This window comes from Aphis gossypii, chromosome 3 (assembly GCF_020184175.1).
Source record: "Aphis gossypii isolate Hap1 chromosome 3, ASM2018417v2, whole genome shotgun sequence".
Lineage (NCBI taxonomy): Eukaryota > Metazoa > Arthropoda > Insecta > Hemiptera > Aphididae > Aphis > Aphis gossypii.
This window is the reverse complement of record NC_065532.1, coordinates 28,552,095-28,577,073: the sequence shown is the minus strand read 5'-3', so window position 1 is coordinate 28,577,073 and position 24,979 is coordinate 28,552,095. Positions and strand designations below refer to the sequence as shown.

The following is a 24,979-nucleotide window of genomic DNA, read 5'->3' as shown; positions in this document are numbered from 1 at the left end:
AACTGAACTTAAGTAATCTATAGAGAATCAAACAATTGAATTTATGTACCTACACAATACCTATTTTATAATAAATAATTATATGTGTCTGATTTATAAATTAAAAACTTTTAAAAGTCATAAAATAATTAGATATTTTTTTTTACTTTGAGTTATATTATAAATATTTTATGTACGGATAACTTCACTCTTTTATTTTATTTTATTTGTGACAGTTTAGTTTTTAATATAATATTTATCTACCATTATGATTTAACCAGCTGTTGGTTATTTTTTCAAGAGAAACTTTTTATTTCCTTTTTTTCATAAATACCTGTAGACGGGTAGATAAAATGTAGATCTATTCAATGACACAAGCATTTAAAATATTCCACATGGCTTTTGATATACATTTATATTAAAAACGTTTAAATCTGATGCCGATTATGTTTGGTTTGTATTATTCCTATTAGTTTTTGTATCGGTTTGACACACCAAAGTCCAAAAGCCCTTGAGAATTTTTTTAAGAGGCTCCATACATATTATTTTTTTTTAACTAACTATTAGTTTCTATCGTATTTCTCACCATGTCAGTACAATACAAGTCAATGATACTTCTAAAAATTATATTAAATTTCGCAGTTACGCGTGTATATATTATATATTTTAAACAGCAATAACAATGTAATTATGAATTAAAATTATACGAGCGTTTTATATTTCTGTATTTTGTGTATTCTCACTCGCAAAAATAAAATGTATTATAATACTATGTTATAATACAGTTAGCAATTAATAATCTACTAAGCAATATTAGATAGGTATGTACATTTTATTTATGACTAAATTCACATGTACAAAAGACAATACAACAATACATAATGAGATTTTATAAAAATTGAGACTTAAAGACTATAGAGAGAGAAGGCCAGACCATATCAATACTGATTAGTTTATAATTATATATACATTGCGAGTTCAAGCATAATCCTTTCTCCATTTTTTTACTGTAAAAATTAATTTATTCAAATTCTGTTTTTTTTATATATATATATTATATATTTTAAGTATATTAAGGACCATATTTCCATTTATTTTTAAAACTCTTATTCAAATATTTTTTTTTGAAAATTTTAATTTAATTATCTATAATCAAAATCAATATTTGAACGAATAGTTTCTTAATAAATAAAATTTATAAACAAATGATAATAACCCTAAAAAGTAAAATGTATGAACAAAAACATAAAGTGTTATGAATTTATATACTTATATTTGATAATATAGTATTTATTATAAATTTATAGAATTTTTACAATTTTTTTAATGTTGAAAAAATAATATCTACTAAAATATTGAACAATTTTTGTGGCATTATATATATCCAACCGATTATTATAAACTTATTATCTTTAGTAGATACATAAAGTTAAATAAATTAAAAGTCATCTGTTTCTTCAATTTAGATGCATAAACATAAAATATTTTCAAAAATGCGATCTAATAATTAATTTACAGGAAAAAAGAATGATTCCCATTTTGAAAAAATATATTTGTATCACCACATGACACTTATGTAGTATAAACATAGGCGGATCCAGGGGGGTGGCACTGGGGGCAAGTGCCACCCCCCTTGGAAAAAAATAATATTAAAAAAAATTTGGTTGGGGGAGCTATATCAAATATTATATAATTTTTCCTATAAAGTGCCCCGATCGTAAATACATGCTGGATCCGCCCTTGAGTATAAAAAACTAAATATTTGAAAATATATCCCTTATACGTATACTAATTTACACGTTCCAAAAAGCAAAATTCAAATAAATTAATTATTGAAGTAAAAATGGGGATGAGTATGGTTAATGAATTACCCTTGTTAGTGTACAGCATATACTAAATAATATATTTATTTTAATCCTTAAAAATATTAATAGATAACCTCAGTATAAATTAACACTCACATGTGAGATAGAAAATAATTTTATATCGCAAAAAGTGAAGTTAACTTAAATACTTACATTGCATAGCTCTGAATATTTTTAATAATAACAAAATTAAAATAACAAGTAAATATCAGATTATAAAAGTTCCTAGAATTGCTGAAAATTAACTGAATTATTCTATTATAATTTATACTTGAATAATAAAATTATTATAATGCTTTCCATTGGTATCGTCATAAACAAGATATTGTAATCTATTTAAATAATAATGAAAACCCGTATCCGGGCAGTATAGGTTAATAATTTACGATGATATCCGGAATAAGGGTGGTCCCGACTTGACGTACGTGACGACCGGAATTAAAACTCGACATTGAGGGTGACAGGTTGAGTGCATTAACTTGTAACCACTACCGCGTAATGTTTCCTTTTTTGTTTTTAATTTAATCGACGACGGAGCAGTGGTTGAAAAAACCTCTTTCTATCACCAAGCTTAACAAACTATAATATATATACATATATATATATAAAACAAAAGGGACAAACAAAAATTAAATTAAACTACAAAAAGTATATAACCAAATATAAATTATAATACATTTAAATCAGTTGAATTAAGTTCTAGATTATTAAATCGTACATAAGCAAAAAAGAGCCACTACAAAAATATTTGTGCTTTTTAGCATTTCTTTTTTACGTGCACTTCTTTTATTTTCATTATAAAGATATTATAAATTACAACAATTATAATTACGTTTTTAGTTAAGAATATCTGAATACCTATATCATATTTATTTTAGGAAAAAAAATATATTTGGTTATTTATTATATTTAATGAACAGTACATAGGATTAACATTGAAAATTAATTATTTAAAATTTTATTGATAATTTAAGAAATTGTAACATTTTACACAGAATCTTTTCTCATCTCTTTTCTAAATTGTTATAAATATTTGTATGTAACTCACGCGTTTTTATAGTTCTTCCGTAATATTCATAAACACCAGACACTTATTAAACATAATGCAAATTATGTCCGTAGTTACCTAACCTAACCTAACTCTATTTTTTACATGACTTAGTTTAATAACAAAATACTATGTTTTTTGTATAAAATCAACTGTTTAAATACGTAAAATCGGCAAAAAAATAATTTCTAAATAGATACATTTAAAAGAGTGTAATAGGTACCTAAGTATTTTTAACCAATTTGCTGTTTAAAAAGAACTAATAATATTTTTAGAAAATCTACCTTAGTTCCATCGGCATAATATATAAAAATGTAAATTGATAACACAAATAATACATTTTAATATAGACACTCATAAATATAAATCATGAATAATGATACAATAACGTCTTTAAAAACTACCATTACTATTATAAATGTACTAGGTATATGTTTTGTAAAATACGAGTATATAACAATAGTTCATTAAAAATGGTTCAGTTTGTTACAGAATCATTGAAGAATTTTAATAACAATAAAGAAGGTTCTAAATTTTATATTTAATTTATTGTTTGCTTATATTTCAATAATATGAGCTTATAAAATCAAGTAAACACTATTATAACATGGCTTTTACATATACAATCAGCCATAATTGAACCATTAAATTATAAAATGTTAAAATGACCAAGTATTTACTGTACTTAAAGTAATAAAATCATATTATATACAATAAATATTTGTAGATCAGGCCTTATAACTTACTCAATACAGACTTATATACCAACTTAATATCCTTAATTAAAGTACTTTTTATTAATGTTTAATGTTTTTACTTTTTATATATACCTAAGCTGAATATATATTTTATTAAGCTTTCAACAATAAGGTTATGTTAATATTGTGACTTGAGAATAAACAACTATTGTTATTATTGTTACTTTAATCTTTCTTTTAATATTGTTAGTTAAAAATAAATAAATATTATTCTTAATAATATAAATCAACGAGTAACAATATTGATAGCATAAATGCAGATATTATAATATTAAAATATATTTAAAATGTGCGATGTTAGTATAAATATAAAATCGACAACTGATTAAAAATTTACAGTTACGTTATAAATAACGTATTGTAATGAGTTACGACGTTTTGATAATAATTAAGAATAATGAGAAAAAATTAATAAATAACTATTGAATATATATGGTTTGTGTAGTCCAACAGTAAGGAGAGAAAGTAGGTGATTAATTAACGCAATACGATTTTAAAGAAAGCTATGTAATATATTAGGTAATATGATATTATTTGAGAAAAACAACAGGACCAGACTGTGTTGGTCTCGACATTGGAAGTGTTGAAAAGGACGCTGTATGTATTATTTTCAGAATGCGGTGATTTTGTTGATTAATTTTACGGTACTTGAAGATGATTTGTACATTAGAAATTTGTTTTACGGACGAGTACATGGTATATGTTAGGTAGTTTTATGAGTACCTATAGTTAGCATAATATTTATTTTAATAAAGTAATATGAAATATGATAGTGGACAGTGGTTACTGGTTATATATACCTACTAGTATAACTCTATTGCAAGGGGATGAGTGGATGGACATTAAATGTTTATCTTTGGTACATAATAATATATTCAATATTTTTAATTAGTTTAGTGACTAACATCTAACTTTAATACATGTATATGAATACTAAAAGATAAAACAAATATATGAAATATGAAAACTGATATTAAAATACTTAAATATTTATTATAATAATAATAATAATTAATAAAGATAATATCTGATTTTTTTTTATTCTTTCAAATATTTTTATAAACATATTATAAAATTAGTTTTCACATGTTATTATTAAACGCCCAGATATTCTATCAAATAATCTATTCAAACCAATTCTTGGAAACTCACCAAAAAGACTAAAAAGAAAATGATTTCATAACCTATAAAACCCTTTAACAAATACCCAGGGTTGTCGTCAGTGAGCAGCTTCTGCCTTCAAATAACTATATTAAATCTAATTATATAATATAGCATAATTTAAGCGTATTATACAAAAATGATAAAAATCGCTTTAATCCAACTAAAAAAATTAATAAAATAAAATTGTTATTACAATTAAGATGTATGCTAATAATATATATAGTATATACGAATTATTAAATATTAGCTAGAAAACGCATTTGAATATTAGTTATATATGTAGTCGTAAGCCATATGAAAAATTAGTTTTTTTGCGAAAAAACTAAACTCTTTGCAATGGGGTAGCCGGTTTGCAAACTACTTATTTTTCCAAACAGCCAACTATTTTTCAAGCTCATTACATGCAAACTAATAGCAGTTAGGCCTTTTAAGAACTATACAGTCATTTTACGGTAATAACCATTTTTATTATTTTATTTTAAGAGTTATTTATAATAACACAGTACATTATTTTTCGGCAACTATTTGTTTTGCACGATATTTTTCATACTTAACATGTAAACTGAACTATTATAGTTACATTTTTTTTTTTTTTGTCTACAGCTTTTCCAATATTATATTTTGAGTGTCTAATGATAATCCACGATCTACTTTTGATAAAATAAAATAAAATAATTAAATGGTTATTAGATACCATAGATAATTGTAGTTTTTAAAAGGACTAACTGCTAACTATTAGCCTGTATGCAATAAGCCCGAAAAATAGTAGGATATTTGAAAAAATAATAAGTACTTAGTTCGAAAACAGGCTACCCCATTTCAAAGAGCCTAGTCTTTTCGTAAAAAAAACTAATTTTCCATATGTCCTACGACTTATGTAAATAGGTCTTTTTGGTGCAGCTCAGTGGATATTATCAGAAAAAAAATATTATAATAACAGACTTACTGTTGGAGCCGACGTAGATTTGTGTCCATGCCAACTGAGAGCTTACTGCTGCAGAGTTACAGAATAAGAGCACCAGCAGTGGCGACGGTATCGTAAGTACCATCAGCAGTGGAGACAGCGGCATGATCGAACCGCGACGATTAATGTTTCGTTATCCTTATAAACGCACACGTAACCTTGTATTCGCAGAGTTGAACAATAATTATCAAGCTAGGTATTTTTCTTTCTCGAAAATTCTACAACACTCACTGTGGTGATATATTGACTTGGTTCATTTTGTCGCTTTATGTAGACACAACGTACTACAGAAAAAACCTGAAACAGCCGTTTAAAAATATTATTTCTCTGTTAGTACCCCACACAAATACTATGAGATATAATGTTTAATATTAAATGTTTAATTTTTTTATAACTTTACTTTCAAAATAATGCACAAGTCACACAACTTCCTTAAAAATATGTCAGTAAAAACATTTAACATCCTGTTAAATCTTACAAAAAACAAAATTACATAGATTTTGTATTAATCGCAATGTAATAAACTTTTTTGCCAGATTTAACTTTTAAGTATTTAAAACTAAAAAAAGATACCGAGTAAAATCAGTGACAATAAAGGACCCAAAAAGACGAACTTAAATCTGATGTCATAAATATTGCAATGCGAAGTCATGTGAAACGTAATACATAGCACATGTCGACACATTATTATTCTTACTAGCGGTCGCGTAATACTTGTTAAATGGCACTTTAATAGTTTTATATAGTTTTATATAGTTCTACAATATATTTTTATAGAACTTTTGTATTTGAAAGAATTAACAACACTAGCTTTGTTTATTTTTTTTCATTTTTGTATTGAATGATTTGTCTATACTATAATAATATTATACTGTATAATCAATTCTCGTATATACTGATCAATATAATAGTTAATAATTATTGGGCACTATCACTATAAACGGATTACTAATACAACTCAATGTATGATCTACAGTACACAAATATATAATATATTATACTTATTATATTTACGCTTATTCGTGACCTAAACGAATGTGATTTATAAGTAAAAATATAACATTCTACTGTAATAATATGATATTATATGAGTTTTAGAGACGTTCGTTAATACGTGCACTCGAAATACTATTATATTGTAATCACTAATCAAACGTCGAAAAGAAAATTATTTGTAAAAAAAAAAAAAAAAAAATGATAAATTGTTTCGTCAATGTGGCTGAACAGTAGTTTTGAAAAACAAAAGAAAACGATTAGTATTGAAAAATAAACGAATTAATCAGTCTATAGATGAGTACAGAACAAAACAAATAATTTTTCGTTTGAAAATTGTTTTCGGAAAAATAAAAATGAAATAATTGCTGATGATCGGGGAACCAGACGCATATACGCATATATATAGATAGAACGCGAGTTTTAAAAGGACAGACTATTCAATTACGCGTTTAACGACAAATGAAACGTTACCCGTTAGCCGTTATAGGTATATAATACGTATATATCGATTGTTGTGTCCGTCGATTGGCAGTTTAAAGTTTCACCGTCTGAAAAATGCCCGCCGTGATTGATGACTGTTTGGTATTTTTGTTATTGCCCATATAAAATATATTACGCCTATTATTATTGTTATCGACATCATCATCGACCGTCGTTTATCGATCTCTATACTATACTGTCCTGATCATTATCATTATCGAGGCCTTGATTTTTTTTTTTGCGCCTAGCTTTCTTGTCTATCATTCCACTACTCATTCATAATATTATCATCCAATTTGGTATACTATACGTACTACTGTGCAGCGGCGTAATTAAGTTGTGTTTGGTAACCCAAAAAAAAAAAAAAAAATGTATGAATGTATTACAACTTACAAGCACCTCTCATTCAACTATTCAACGTCATGTGCGATGTGTACAAATGTACAATGCACTTAAACACTCATATAAATACAAAATTACATATTCAAAAAACACAATGACATCACAGACCGCGAAAACATGAAAAAATACAAATTTAATATTTTAGTCTCTACACTCGCAGTAGTTTTAAAAAATGTATATAATATAATTCACAAAATTAAAACACCATGCAACACCTCTTTAACTTTGTTTCAAAAATAACCTATATAATATTATGATGTAATATACTTATCAAATATAATTTTATAGTATGCCAAAGATAGTTAGCACAATAATTCGATTTTTAGTTTTATTATTCCTTAATTTATACATATTATGATACTAAACGTCAACATATCTCTGATACAACATTTTTTTGTCAAAATATTATATCTCAATTGAATTATTTCAAATCGGAAATATGAAAAAAATAAATTTTATTTTATCCAACCAGAGAAGTAATAAAGTTAATAAATACTAAAACTAAATTGAATTAAATAAATATTTAAAAAAATATTATTTCAGCTCCATTCACTTTTAAAATTTAAAGTTGTGTGTTTCTTCTAAGTGGTATATGAAAGTACTAAGTACACTCTTTATCACCCGTTTTTTATCATATTATATTATGTCAGTTAACGCACCTACTAATTAACACATTACGCATACCGATAGACAGAAACACCTAATACCTAACAGAATGCAAAAAAATTAAATATCGACTTGGTTAGTGTATTGAACACAGTGATCTAAATAAATATAATTTATACGATGCATTAAATTAAAGACTGATATGGTTAATAATTTTATCGCCAAAATCTAAACTAAAGTTGTTTTGATATATAATAAAATGTATTAAATAATTTACAAATATCTTTCATTAATTTTGTTTGCTGTTTTTATTTTTAGATTTTTTATTTTTCTAACTAAATAAAAATGTACTCATTTAGTTCAATTCAAATTAATTAGAATAAATGAAATAAATGAAATAATAACTTTAGAAATATTAAAATATAGTTATCCATAATTTTAGCCTAGGTAATACACACTAAAATAAATTATATTATACCTATACCTATAATATAATATATTAATAATAAAATAATATAATATGCACAATTAAAACAATAATTTATGTTTTTGTCAGTTCAATAAAGTTCGACAAACACGAACAAATATCTAAAAAAAAAAATGATTCAAAATGTATGTTTGTAATGACAATTAAAAGTAATAATTTCATTATCGACGGTTACTATTTCTGTGTCGCGTGGTTTTATCTATAACCGTATGACGTATATAACGTCAATTAAACACGTAGTCGAACATAATATTATGTAACGAAACATAGATTTTGTAACGCCGCCGCCGCGCAAAGGCGACCGGTTTCGAATGCCGTTTGAAAAAATCAACAAAAAATCGTGGTCCAGGTGAGGCTCGAACTCACAACCCCGGCATTGCTCACGACTACTGCCTTATAAGTACCGTGCGCTAACCGATTGCGCCACTGGACCCGCACGGCATTCCGAGCCAAAACAATGTGTTTTGACTGATATCGAATTCCTAATATTACACAACGGCAACAATTTTATAAAGAAATAATAACGTTGTTGGATAAAATTGATTAAATGAGCGTATTTTCGTACAATGAGTACGATGATGATGATCAAAATATTTTATATAACCGAGTACCGACTACGCAGGATAGTGTGTAGGACATAGGTACCAACTCGAATCCTGTGTACTGGCTGGAAGGATGTGAATTCTCTATTTCTCTAATATTACGGTCTAATTATAATTATTAATGATATTTATTATACCATAGACGTTCACATTCGGTAGTTGGTGACTTTTCGTAAAATAGTAATAATATTAGGGTATAATGCTGTAAAGTGTAAAAAAATTTTTACACATTTTAATCTCAATAAAAAAATAACAAAAAATGTTTCTAATCACCTACATTTGGTTACTTGATGTAAGACATACATAAATTTCATGTTCTATTTAAAACCTACAAATTTGCCTAATAGATTAATTTTCAATTATTTATAAAACTTTTGAAATTTTTGTTTTTAAAGAATACCTAAGTACTTAAGGGATTTTTTTTATAAAGTATACCTATATAAATGCCTTTTTAACTGATTTTCATGCATATCAACGAATACAGTTTAAATGTACCTATCTAATAAGAAGTGTTGCATTAAAAAAATTCTAGTTTTGTGTCGTTAATAATTATTAAGTAGATTTATTTATCAAACTTAAAGGTATGAACAATGAATATATTATCCATGTTTGTCCTACTTAGTAGCAAAAAATATCGTGGAGGTTTATTATAGCCCTCTCCTGTGTCAGTATTAGGTACAAATAAATATGCCCATTTCACTTTAAATTAAATAGGTACCAGATAAAAGATCAACTAAGTAAAATGTTTTCTTCTAAGTTGACAAAATGCATTGCGGTTAATTTTACTTGGATAATAATTCAAATTTAATTAACAAATATATTTTGTAATAAGTCTATTTTGTAGTAAATAAAATTACTAAAATTTTAACTTGTATATACTACACGATTCAAAATTTAGCCATGGTAATTTAGAAAGGTACCACCTACTACTTACTTTAACGAGCATCTTATCTCGGTATAACCAATATCACTATTTAGTATTTACTTGTCCAAAGTTATAATGATTATATCATGGCGCAGTATGGCTATGAGTGGTACCTAATTAATAATTAGTTATTTCAAAGGCATATATAGGTACAGTCTAAGAAGTACTTACTACTTACATTTCACTGCACTTAATGTTCACTGCAGCGCGTATTAACTCATTAAATTTAGCACTTGTTCATTCATAAAATATTATATAATATAATAATATTCGTGTTTGTGTAGAAACAATAATTAAGTTGTCAAAAATGTTATTAATATTTCCGCTAAGTGAACTGGATTATCGAAAAATGAAATAAAATTATTTCTTTCTCAAGCTAAATGGATTAAGTTAACTTTTAAGAGTGAAACTTAGTAGGATGAACCATAATAGAATGCTACAGCCTACAACATTTAGAATTAGAAATATAATTATATCGTGGCAACATTAAATAAACTACAATAATTTTAAAGAGACATTGAAACATCGTCAATTTATACTCTATAGCAGGGTTTCCAACCTACGGCCCTCCAAGCTTTTTGCTTCGGCCCGTCAAGCTAATTAATTTTTTGAAATATAAAACAAATTTTGAATTATAAAATAAAAAATTATATAAATAAACACACATTTTTTAAATAAATCTTATCTATTCTTATTTATTTCTTAATTTCATAACCTATCTATTCCTAGATAGACAACGATTTTTTTTTTAGACAACACATTTCTAAAAATTTTGGCCCGCAATGCTAAATCGTATACCAAATTTGGCCCCCCGTAAAAAAAGATTGGAGACCCCTGCTCTATAGCTTCACAATTATATAATAAGTGCACAAAAATAAGCGAAACCAACACTAATATGTGATTTCACATACACATAATATAATACTAATAACACTATTATAGTGATCAATACTACAAATATTAAAGTCCCAGTATATCAAAGTCCGCAAAGTTCTAAGCAATTCATCTTCACTAACCATCAAATTCCAAATGAAGAGAACACTGTACCTATCTATACATTTTTTCATACGATAAATCTAAGGAAAAATTATAAAGTTTTATAATAGGTACGTTGTACCTAATATATATATATCTATCTATATTTTATACTTATAGATATAATTTATATAATTATTTATTTTCAGCTATTAACTTATAATGTAGACTGAAAACCACCATAGCTGAAGCCATTATATTAAATATATATATAAAATAAGTGAAATTTATTTATTATTATGAAAACTGACAACACTTTTTTTCTATTATTTTGTATTATGTAAAATATTTCAGTCGATAAAATATGATTTAAGTGAATCAGTAAAATATGTTAAAATGGTTTTAAGTGAAGTGATAGAAATGAAAAAAAATATGATGTACATTTTCTAAAAATATTTAGTAGGTACATCAGAAATATTATTCATATCCGTTAACGCTGAAAAAAAAATAAATATTCTAAGAACTGATTTAATATGAATACAGCAGAACAATTATTTTATTACTCAATAAAAGATTTTCAAAACAATATTATTATCTTTGTATTTATTATTACCAACAAAGTGTGTGAAATCCCCAACATTACAAAAAATAAAATTGTATAATATATTATTTATAAATTTATAATTATATAATTATATAACAAATATTAATTTTTTTTTTAATGTTATATCATCACCTTCAAAATTACAATTGATAGAAATAAAACGGATTGAAATTCAATAGATATTGATTGTCCAAGTGAAACAATACAGAATAATTAAATTATAATAATCTTATAATCCTGAACTGGCTGAACTTTTTCAAATATTTTTTTATTATTAAAAGTAATAGCAATAGTAGCTACTAGCTATACCTACTCTAAGTTTTTGTAGCAATTCCCAATGAACTTATTTAATATAAAAACGTCAACGAATTGAGGCATTTTTACGACACTCCATAGGTACAGAATAAAAGATACAACTGCCACCTTTCTCCTAAAAAATATACAAATACTGATTTATATTTTATAATATGACGATTATATTTTATAAACGGTGATGAAGATGGTCGTTGTTAGTTCCCGTGAAACAATTTTTGTTATTATTTCGATTATAGTTTTAGAATTATGCAACAACTACTAAAATTATTGGCATGATATAATGTATAAATTATTTTTTAAATGTAAGACATAACACTGAAGTATATTTTAACTGTTCGCGTTTCTTTTCGGTTAAACATTAATTGTTAATATTTTTCTTATTAAAACTCCTTAAAAGTGGATGTGATTACTTATTTAGTTATATAGTTATACATACTAGATTGAAATAATTTATCAATTGGTTCATTGCAGTTAATACAATTTAATAGCATTTTTATATAAACACTTTATCTTAATATTTTATTTTATCACCTGCTGTAATTAATTTTTATTTATTATTTATACTTACAAAACTAAACAAAAACATGATATAAGTTGGTTCATAATCCTTAGTTCATAAATTTCTCATCACTGAAGATTATAATATTATATACCTAATAATTAATTATACATACATTTGAATTAAAATTTATGATTAGTTATTACATAATAAGATTATAAACAGCTAATAATAAGAGGTTGCCTTTATATTTTATTATATAATTATTGTTTTAATAAAATATTGTCACTGGCAAACCTTATTAATGATTAGTTAGCAAGATAAGTAACAACTACAGTTATTGTAAAATTAAAAACTACAATAATATTTTAAAATGAGAAAATTACTTGTGCAAATTTTTGATTATTGTGTCAAACAAAATTCTCATTTAGTAATATAATATTATAAATATTTATTGATTTGTATATTTTTCAATATTTACAACTGCAACAATATATTAATGCATTTTCGAGCATATTTTCAATTATAAAGTTATTACAAACCTCTTAAATCTATATGTAATATAAACAATATTTAATAAAAACTAAACGATTTTTTTATTTTACCTCTGTTCTTTTTTTATTATAATCATAATAATTTGTTAGATGGGTAGACTATACAAAATATATTATAATTTTTATATGTACCCAGTAAATAAAGTACATAAAGTATTCAATCCAACCAATGAAAATGAAAATAATAAAAATGAACTACCGATCTCGTATAACTATTAGTATGCAACGAAGGCCCGTGGCCACTCCGGCAACATTATCGTCACCGCCAAAATATCATCATATTTAACTTCACTAAATTATTATTATTATTTCGCGCGAAGAGTGACACAACACTTATACTTTATAGTGGCGTGTCGTTTACCAACGACTTTTGCTATATATGCCTACCCATACCCTCCCCTCAAACGCGTTCAATCATTCTCGTCCATTTGTTTTTGTTTTTTTTCCCTATTGTTTTACCCCCTCCTCTGCCATGGCGTTCCTATGTGGCTATGTCCCTTCACCCACCACTGCCAAAACCACCGACCCGTTACCCTCAAACACCCCCATCGCGCAATACCCGTGCCACCGCCGCGCGCCGCACCGGAGCGAAGATTACTCGACCCTTGTCAAGCGGCGTGGACCGTTTAATGTTATTGGTATACACGCCGGAAGTTTTATTGTTGCACTCAAACGTAGAGTTTTTGCCCTTTCCGGTTTGATTTACTGCACGTACGTAGCCAGCGTCGGATAATTGTTTGTATATAATATATACATAATCACATGCTCACGACGATGGCGACATTATTGTTTGTCACACGCGATCAGTTCGGGAAGAGAAAATGGAAAAAAAAAAAAACAAAAAATTAACGAATCGACGTTTTTGCACAGCTCGTAAAAACCGACACTCGCGGACATACCCGCGCCGTGTCCGTCCGCCCTCGCGACTCGTGTATTATTGTAATAATATGATACCACCGCCACTGCAAGTTATACATTATATAATACAACACAATACAAATGTTTTTGCGTTGTTGTTAACGGCGAATGTTAACCGAGAAAACAATATTATAATATATTATATAATTTATATGTTCGGTTGCGGCCGGCGAGGTAGTTGGGCGGGAACGAAAAATGTGTCCCGGTGTTTAATAGCTACCGCGGGACCAGCAATAATAATAATATAACAGCTCCGGAGAGCTTATGGATACATATACTACACTATATACATATTATTATACTGCTGTTGAAATACGTCCGAAAACAAAATGTTTATACGTATTATTATGAACGTATATATACTATACGTATAATAATATTATATGCATACATTTTATACGTGCTGCAGGTGCTGTGTCCGGTAAGGTATTATAATTATTGTGTATAGGGTAATGTATGGGGTCGCGTTGTTCTTATAATTATAATTATTATTTATATTATTATTCGGTTTTAAAAAATTCATCTGCCGATGATGGGCGGTGTAGCGAATTTGTGCTTTAGGTGTGTGCCAAACCACTCGTGTAATGTATTTTAATCTTCGACGCCGAAATGTATATAATATAAAATATTGACAATGTCAGTAAATCGTTCTTATTTGCAAAAATAATCGCAGCATCTCAGAATAAAATAACTATTTGCAGGTATATCATTTTTGGAATAAAATAATAAAACATAATATTCAATCGTTTCTAGACGTATCCTAAACTGATTTTTTCATTTACAAGTAGCGTAACTAAAATATATTTTGTTAACACAAAATTAAACGAAAGAAATATAATAACAATTTTCATATAAAATTGTATATTGTGTAATTATGTAGCACAATATTAAAAATAATGCTTTTTATAGGCATTTAAATATACAAAAAAAATTTAAAGATAAAATTGTAAAAAAAAAATTGTGTATTATATTATAGTGCTGCGCTTTTATTTGGTTTTACTCATATCGGTGAAGCACTGCAGTCTTGTATTATAATATTATAAATTCGAAAGCAATGATAAATCATCGTATTCGAAAAACGATTCAGAACGGAGCTCAATTTACTATAGTGTTTATTTCGTTTTTTCTAGTATTGAGTGCTTTTCAAAATGAATTGTGAAACAGATTTTTGAAATACATGATATATGGCTATGTAATGGATATGACTATATGAGTAGGTATATCCTGTATTATTATCTTTAAAGTTTTAAATTTGTAATGCTTATAACTTAAAATACTTTCAAATAAAATTTAAATAAGTATACTAAAATAAAGTTTTTTTTTTTGAAAATGTAAGCTGATTTTGTATTTTAGTTAATTTTAAATACAATAAATTAAATATATATACGGAAATAACACAATATGATTATAACTCTTAAAAATGTTTTATTATGTAATTGAGAGTAGAGATTTACTTAAAATTGTTTTGGTAACCAAGGTTTATTGTAAAAATTGACTAATGGATACAACTATTGTAGTGTTTAATAGGTATTATTATATATTAGAGGAATAAATATATTTATATATAGATATAAGATACGAGTATAATGTATAAAACTATAAAATACAGAAACGTATAAGCTTAAACAAATAAATAAAGCAGGTGTATATCACAGTAATTTTAATTAAAATGCATTACTTACATTTTCCCAGTATGGAATGGTAGACAATATTAATACATTTTAAATATTGTGTTTTGAAAAAAATACGTTTTTCTATAATTTTCCAAAACAAATATTGAGATGAAAATAAAAACCAATTAGGTTTAAAACCAATAACTCTCTCACAAATCATTTGGTTGCAAAATGATTATTATATAATAATTTTATCTGTTTATTAATCAATATTATAAAATGTAAATAAGCACTATTTATTATTTTATGTACGCAATAAAAAAATGTAAAAATTTCAATTGAACTGCTTCAGTTGAGTGCTCAGTTTTTTTGAATGGAGGTTAAACATTTTTGACTATTCTCAGAAACCTACGTTTTTATAAAAATATTTACCTACAGATATACTATTATATTAATTAATTGAAAATATTAAATCAACGATCTAGTACGAGGAGATTTTGTATAAATTATTATGAATGTGTTATTTATTAACACCATGGCGTAAATCACCCCATGGAAGCAGTAAATATTATATTTTCATTACGTTATCATTTATTTTGTATGACAAAATTAAGCTGAAGTGAGATATGGCCCCCACCCTTGAGAGCACACCCCTGAACTAAAGCTGTTTAAATTTACAGACAGTAGCTACTTATGTGAATATCAATTTAACATATCCATGTAAAATATAATAAAGATAATTTTTAACGTTTCTTTGGCGAGTTTCACAGTTTCAATTATATTTTACTAAACTGGTAAATTGAGATACTTGTCTTATAATGTAACAACTTTTAAGTCTTTAAACAGTTTAAACGAAACAAATAACAGTACTTTTTTTATGAACAAAATCGCCATCTTATCGAACTATTGTGCATTATTTAAAGATACTGCGATGCAGTAAACAATAAAAATTCAATGAAATTCGAATTATTAAAATTCAGTATCTAAATCTACATACTGTATTGGAATCAACGATGATCATTTCGGAGAAAGTATTTTCACTTACAAACAACTTTGGATATTGAACCTGAATGATTCAGTTAAACATTCAGCCAAACGGAAAATGTACGACAACGAAAAAGGTCACCCGAGAACGTAGGTATAACTTTACTGTATCACCATGTAGGGTGAAGTCCCACAAATTTTTATTTGTAAAAACAAACACTTTGATGGATATATTGCCAGTGTCATGATATTATTACTGTGATGCTATTCTGAACTAGTCTCATACCCATATAATATTATGTTAAACTGTGCACCAAAGTAATAACTAATGACAAGTGTATCGCAGTAGACAGTAATAATAATCGAATACTTTATGTGTTGGCCTGACACCAAATTGGATACTATTATAAAGGTCGTCCGGCGCAGATAATAATCAGCATTAGTTCTAAATACTCGAAATTTAGTATAAATTATAAATAATATCAGAATTAAAATGAAAAAAAAAATGTTGAACAAACAATATTAATGTGTATACAAAACAAAACAAAAAACACATGTCCAAATAAAAATTCAATGCGTAACTAACCTTTTATAAAGAATGTATTAATATTGATGTAATAATGCGGTATAACTGAGAACCTATAAGTAGACATATTTTTATCATGATCATTTATTATACCGAATACAAGTATAATAATATGCAGCTATGCGGTTTTAAATTGACTACAGTCCAAATAAGTTTAATATGCATAGAAGCAAAAGTTAACATTTATATTGTTTAAAATATTTCCAATATTAATCAACTTTGTGTAGATTACAATTTGATAATAAATATATACATACACATTATTGTTGATCGTAACAAGAATAAATTCATTTTAATGGCTAAAAAATTAATAAAATATCATTCGAACGAGATTGTTTAACGTTTATAAAATAATTATTTATTAAATTGTATTTAGTAATAAAAAAAATTGATTAATCAAATTACTTTTTTTTGCATACTTTATTAACTAAAAGTTTTACTGCAATTATATTATTATTATTTATGAAAACAATTAATTAATATATTAATATTTAAGACTTCTACAGTTATTGATAAAACTATTTGAAAGAATACAACATTTTTTCTAAAAAAGATTAAGTGTTTCATATTAATAACTAAAAGAATTTAAATGGTATTCGGCTATACCGATAGAATAAAACCAAGAAACTTTGAAACATGAAAAATAGGCTGAGTGAAAATTATTTTTAAACCCAGTAAATTCAAAATAACAATAACATGAATAAATATATTTTGATTTGTATTAAGCCATAAAGCACACACTAAAAATAACATGCTAATCTTATAACTTCTTTTTTTTTTTGTAACAACAACTTTTATTTTACTTGTTAATGTATAAAAAAAAAATACCAATAACACCTATAATTTATTCACATACGTATATATTATTATAATGTTATTTCCATAGAATAAATTGTATATATAAATAATAAATCTATTTGGTACAATTTAAATATATATATATCTTTTGCAAGTTTCTACAATGTTATTAATGATTGAATTGTGAATTTTAGTCGTTCCATTGCCTTAGCCAATATAATGGTTTAAAGTCACACGTTTGGCATTATTTGGACAGTTATTACGTGAAAACACATAAAAGTAAATTTACGATCACACAATATAAATGTTCAAATAAAAATCAGTTCTATTCCAAACTAAAATTTACTAGGAAAACCTATTTTTTATTTTATGCCATACTATAGTTACGTATTATATTTTTTTTTTATAAAATATGATACACTTAATTGAATAAACGTGTTTACAACAATGGTTAACATTAGGTATAAAAATAATAAATTACTGCATGAAATACTAAATGTTAATACTAAAAGAAAAATTAAAAAACTTACGCTGTAGTAAAAAATGAATATTGAACATAACATTCATAACATATACAAATTAGAAATTAAAAATTAGAAAAAAATATAATTATAAAATATTATAAATTATTTATAAAAATATTACCGCAACGGTCCATATATATTTTTTGATGGTTCGTACAATCATGATATTATACTAAAATAGCAACATATAATATTATTATACGTGTAATGCCCATATAAATTTAACGAAATACAAGCTATTTGTAAAATATATAATATCAATTTGAAGGTTTTATAGAAATGTAGACATTTCCGTTTTAATAAAAAATCTGTGTTCAGAATACTATTCATGCACAAATATGTAATTTAAACTAATGTATTATAATTGAAACGAAACGCATATTACAGTTAGTATTTCTGATTCTATCAAGTGTGCCGTAAAATATTTAAGAACGTCCAACATTTCTCTTTCAAATGTAGTGATTTGTACGCCAAAATACGAACCCTTAAAATTTTCGATTCTACGCATTCATTTTATTTATTTACAAATTACGATTTACGGGGTAATATTTATGGCTTTTCCGCCCAACGCTGATAATGGCATTCCAAACACGGCAAATTTCGCGTATATTATGTATTAAACTAAAAATATACTATACATAGCATAGCTGGAAGGTGCGAGACGCTTTCCGGGAAAACGAATATAATAATAGTGTTGTATAGTAGTATGGCTACGACATTGACTTAACGACCATAAACTGCAGCCGCATTTGTTGTATGTGTACGGAAAGGAAATCAATATAATTTTAGGGGTCGTCGACTAATTCGTCGCCCTGCATACCTGAGAAACTTTTATTGTTCACCATAGAGGGGTGCTCTATAATAATGATGGGGAAAAATATTAAAATGTTTTTAAAAATAGAAAACAATAGATTGTGGTTCACAGATTGTATTAATCCCATACAGGACATATTATTATTATTATTTAACGTACCTACTAATCATAGAGACACGCGCGTAGTTACATGTAAAATACACATAATATGTATTACAGAAATTACGCTACAATAACACACAATGCACCTATACTTGGCACCTACGTAGGCACACAAATCTAGATTGAAGGCAGAAGCATATTATTTGTTCATGTGAGAAAATGATTAGCTGATGTGTTTTCCTTCCGTATACTGTTTATTAGTTAATATTACTGAAAACTTGTGAACCATAAACTACCTATATGACGTTTAAAATGTGAATAAAAAGGCGTTTTTAACTTTTAAGATATCTCAAAATAATTGATAATCACATTTAAAAATCAAATAAAAGCAATTAATTGTTTTTATTTATAAACTTCTAGATAATTTTAAAAACTTTTATAAATATAATAAATATAGGTATACATGTACCTATATTAAATTTTATAATTAATCCTCAACATTATCAATATTAAGATAGTATTAAATAATTTCTTTTTTTTATATTCCCTGTAATCATTTCAGCTCGAAATTCCAGTCAAATTAAAAAATAATCTCAAGCGTTAAATAAACAGTCAGTAGTTAACTTTATTATAATAATTAGTATTATTAATTAATTACGAAAATATTATCTTGATAGAAGTATAACCTATTTTGATATCAAATAGAAAAAAAAAATAAAGTATTTTTAAACACTCTTTCTGTAGTTGGTACTGTTACTAATGATGAGTAGTATGTGTTGTGTAAGGTAAATTGTTGTAAGTACAAACACTATCATAATTTAAATATCCGATACCTAGTGTATTTAGATACTGTTGATACTTATTTAAAAATTAAAAGTAATAATATAATGAATTTCGAATTATGTAAATCATATTATTATGAAATTTGTTATGTCTCTATTAAAATGAAGCATTTCTTGCAAATTACAATCAAATGTATACGTACAAATTATTACATAATTATAATAGCAGTTTATTTAATATTATACTGTTAAAATGAAAAATAATATAGCTTGATTATACCGAGGGTTTTAACATACGCTATCAATAACAAAATTGTGTTTTTACCTTTGTTAAATCTAAACGGTTGAAGTAAATATCGCATAGACTTATACCATATTAGAGGTAAATATGAATTAAATAGTTAAGATAGTCCATACACAGGCCCTGATAGAATCAGTAAGTTACTGATTTTAACTCGTTGAATAAGACTATACTTCGGAATTAATTAAGTATTAGACTTAATTTTTCTAGCCCACTTTAACATGTTTTTAACTTGAGAGTTTTATTAGTTAATAAAACTTCCAAAACTCAGTGATTCGATTCTTACCCTACCCAACACTGTCCATGTACAATGTACTTTTACTAAATGTATAGTTAACTAAAAACGTATTAAGTAAATACTAAGATAAAATTTAAGCATAAAGAATGGAGAAAAGATATTTGTTTAGTAATAAATTATGTTGGAAATTTCATTTATACAAAGTTCAAATCAGATAAACTCTTGTTGTAGTTTTATTTCATTATATTTTATATGGTAAACATTTGTTTTTCTTTTAATATTTTCAAATATTCATCCAAAAAACTCCTTTGAAGCATTTATGTCATAAACAAAAATTATTTGCACCAAAGTCATGCGTAAATACCAGATAATCTTCAATTTGTAAATTATTAGTTTGTGTGTGTTTTTTTTTTATAAATAATAAACAATAAAATATGACGTATAGCACAGGATGTTTGTTCAAATACTTAAATCACATTATATATTGTACAATTATAGGTTGAACCGGTTCAATCACATTATTTTATATGATATCTACCTCCCACACACGTGTCACTTAAGGAGAGTTTTATTTTTCCGTAGACTCTAAAAATCATTTAAGAATATCCATGTATAATTGTTTTGTTTTTTTATACCCTCTCTTTCTGAAATATGCCCCACCTGAGAAGCTTTTGTATGGTCACATTTCCGTACCGACTGCATTATAAATTTGAAAAGTAAAGGCGTACAGTTGTAATCCTATATAATATAATTGTATATATGTATAATACAGAATATACTTACATGAGTATATTATACAGTTACTTTGTCATTGAAATATACAATTTCATAATATGGAAGGTGAAATAAAACGAATACTATAAGAAAATTGGATTGAGTAGATATAAAAGATGCATACATAACTGCTAACTAGGTTTCGTTTTTTTACGTTGCATTTTTATAACAATAATATATGTGTTGATTTTAAAATTTCAAATAGTTCATTGTTTGAAAATTATAAATATTTATTGTGTTGTCGTCGTTAATGCAGGTGTGATACATCATAAACTTATAAATTCAATACAATACCTAAATCATCCCATTAAAAAACCCGATGTTGTTCAAAAAAATCCATAACGGTTTTATTTAAATTAAATCACTTGATCGCGTTACTTAAAAACGGTTTTCAGTTCTTCCTCAGTTTTTTCTTACACGCGCTGTAGCATCAAAAAATCGATGATTCTTATTTATTTATTAATTATTTACAATAATACAGAGTCTTCAGTTATATAGTTTGTAGATAAGATTTGCGATCGACAGCTGCGATAGAAACTATTGGAGCTTTTTCACTGACCGGGAATGTTTACGAGGAAAAAAAATCACCATTATAAAACCCGAAACATTATTTCGATCTAAAATTACGTGCACAAAGGGGACGTGTGCGATAGGAAAGAAAAACCCATGGCGCCTCCGTCGACGGGGTTAAATCGAGTTATGTGGTGAGACATAATATCGAAACACTGCGTACAATTGCCAAGCGAAACAGTGGGCGGGAACTGTTGGCTTACTACGGAGGACTGAGACCAAAAACAAGCACAGACATAATATATATTATTATTATTATTATATGAATGCGTATATATACAAGACACGACTGTCGTACACGCGATGAATTGTTTGTTTTGGGCTTGCGCATTTTAAATACGGCTGCAAAATCTCTATATAGCGTGCTCGTATAGACATAATATTTACATCGCGGGCATATTGTTAGCTTGCACGCCGCGCTTAGGTACTACAATATTACAATAAGGACCATCGAACCATAACTTTAACCATAACAGTATGTCGCCGAATAAGTCAAAAACGTGTCACGGAGTATATTATTAAATGATGCAACACATACAAATCATTTTTGAAAGGATTCACAAAAACTAAGAGGTATTATATATAATATAATTTCTATGATGGTTGAAAATAAGTTAAATCTGTTATCGACAAAATTGTACATACTTTAAATTACCTAAAAAATTAAACATTACCCGTTATTTATTATCGCAACGTGTATGAAATATTTTAATAGGCAGCGTTTCGAACAAATGTCGAGAAACACCGCTCTAAATACCGACTAACAGGATGTGCCGACCGGGTCTTAGTGCATCTCCGCCGCCGTTCGTGTATCGCCGTATCGGCTACGGAGGGAGGTTTTTTTGGGAGGTAAACGTCACTTCCTATCCTCGTAATCCGTACGCTGTGCAATGTTCATTAATATTATTATAATATGTAAACATTGTAAGCCCCGTGGACCGTTTAGAAACCGTGTTACCGCCGTACGGAACTCTTGTCATCGGGATGGTTTTTAATAATATTGATAATATTAATGAGAATTATCGATTCGTTAAGTTATAAGCATCATAATAATACATAAACAGTATATTTTATACTTACGATTTAATAAGACAGTGTTGCAATACCCAAACGTTCTGTCAAACCGCTTTCATGTACATACACAAACCAGTGATCGCTCTTCAAATCTGTAATCAATCAATCAATAATATTTTCGATTAATTTTGAGAATAGGTATTATATTTTTTTCGTGACACCTCTATTATATGATATTATATACATATATATTAAGTTCAAGAAACTTGTCGTGTGTGTGTGTGTGTGTGTGTGTGTGTGAGTGGGTGAGTGTGTATGCATGCTAACGCCTCATCGTCGTCGTCGACAATAAACCTAATTTCTGGCGACGGCAAAATATATATCCATTATTCATGGGATAAAGAGAGATATTGGACAAACATGAATAAATTACAAATTTATGCAGAGTGAAAATTGCTGAGCCCTGCCGCCAACGGGACGACGACTATGTAAACTGTATGTGGGTGTGTACGTGGGTGTGTGCATGTGTGCGGCTACGAGTATAATATTATCGTACTCTCTCGCTAGCACCGCGTTATTGTATACTTTTGATCTCTTATGGGCTGCACCGACCTACCGTTCACGGCGCCCCGTATGTGCCTCAACGTCATATCCAATTATTATATTAGCCCACTTTAGACAGACTACGCGTTAAAACCCCGACTGAGAGTATTATCCGCAACAATATCATAAAAGTGTGTGTGTGTGTGTGTGTGTGTGTGTGTGTGTGTGTGTGTGTGTGTGTGTGTGTGTGTGTGTGTGTAATTTCCACATAATACGCGTATTTTACAATTATAAAACATATTATATAATTATTAGGTGTAATATATTTTTTTTTAATCTAAATTTTGTTACAAATTATGACTAAATATATATTTATCTATCAACTTACCCTCAAAAAATTAAACCCATCCCACATCAGTAATAAATAAAAAAAGAGAACAACTCGCTCTGACTTCCTAAACATTCGCGTAGATTTTAAGTGAACTTAAGTAATTTCGTATGTATTGGATATTTAAAAGTAATGAATAATGAAAAAAAAATTAAAATCATTATAAAAATCAATCTCTCTCTCTCTCTGCTCAAAATATAAACTACAAATGATACTATTAACGGGTATACAAACAGTAAAACTTTTATATTTAAAAATATTATTTCATATTTGTTTTTAACATATTGTTTTGAAGCTTTTAATTAATTAATTAACTATTTTTTTTGTCTATAAAATATATTTAAAATGATCAATGAGTCATAAATAATAAGTAAATACAAACTATTATAGAATATATCGCTTTATCAATACCAATTAATTGTTATAATTAAATTAGCTACAGAAGTACGAAGGTTTCTAAACACTAACTGTACATAATTATTTGTCTAAAATAATGAATGATTTAAATTTTTCTAAAAAAACTAAACACCAAATAACTTAGAAAAAATATGAATACTTTTTTTTAAATTATTTAATAATTTTACGTGTTATGTGCAATTATTAATCAAGCTCATGATTTCATTGAAAGTTATACACAACTGTTTTGTATCATATAAGGATGTGATAATTCATCATCTTCATAAGAAAATAAAATGAAAAGACATTCACTCAACATTCATAACACAACTCTCTAATTCTCAAACTTATTTTTACAACAAAATAATATCATTAATTATTTTTGAATTACTACACGAGTACCTAATTAAT

At 26.7% G+C, this 24,979-nt stretch overlaps 1 protein-coding gene and 1 non-coding gene across 5 annotated transcripts in view; both read right to left on the bottom strand.

Annotated features, from left to right (window-relative positions):
• Positions 1–24,979, bottom strand: part of LOC114127699 (uncharacterized) — a 169,878-nt gene that overhangs the window by 113,353 nt on the left and 31,546 nt on the right. For 3 of the 4 annotated variants that reach the window (XR_007604889.1, XM_050203254.1, XM_050203256.1), the window contains exons 2-3: positions 23,308–23,393; positions 5,761–6,075 (exon numbers count right to left, since the gene is read on the bottom strand). Coding sequence is in view for 3 of the 4 variants with exons in the window: in XM_050203254.1 (XP_050059211.1) it covers positions 5,761–5,884 (124 nt within the window). In the remaining variant the exon portion in view is untranslated. The remainder of the gene's footprint in view (positions 1–5,760; positions 6,076–23,307; positions 23,394–24,979) is intronic. The other variant, XM_050203255.1, reaches the window with a different exon arrangement.
• Positions 9,091–9,182, bottom strand: Trnai-uau (transfer RNA isoleucine (anticodon UAU)). Its single transcript is given in 2 exon segments — positions 9,091–9,126; positions 9,145–9,182. It is a non-coding gene; the product is annotated as a tRNA-Ile (tRNA).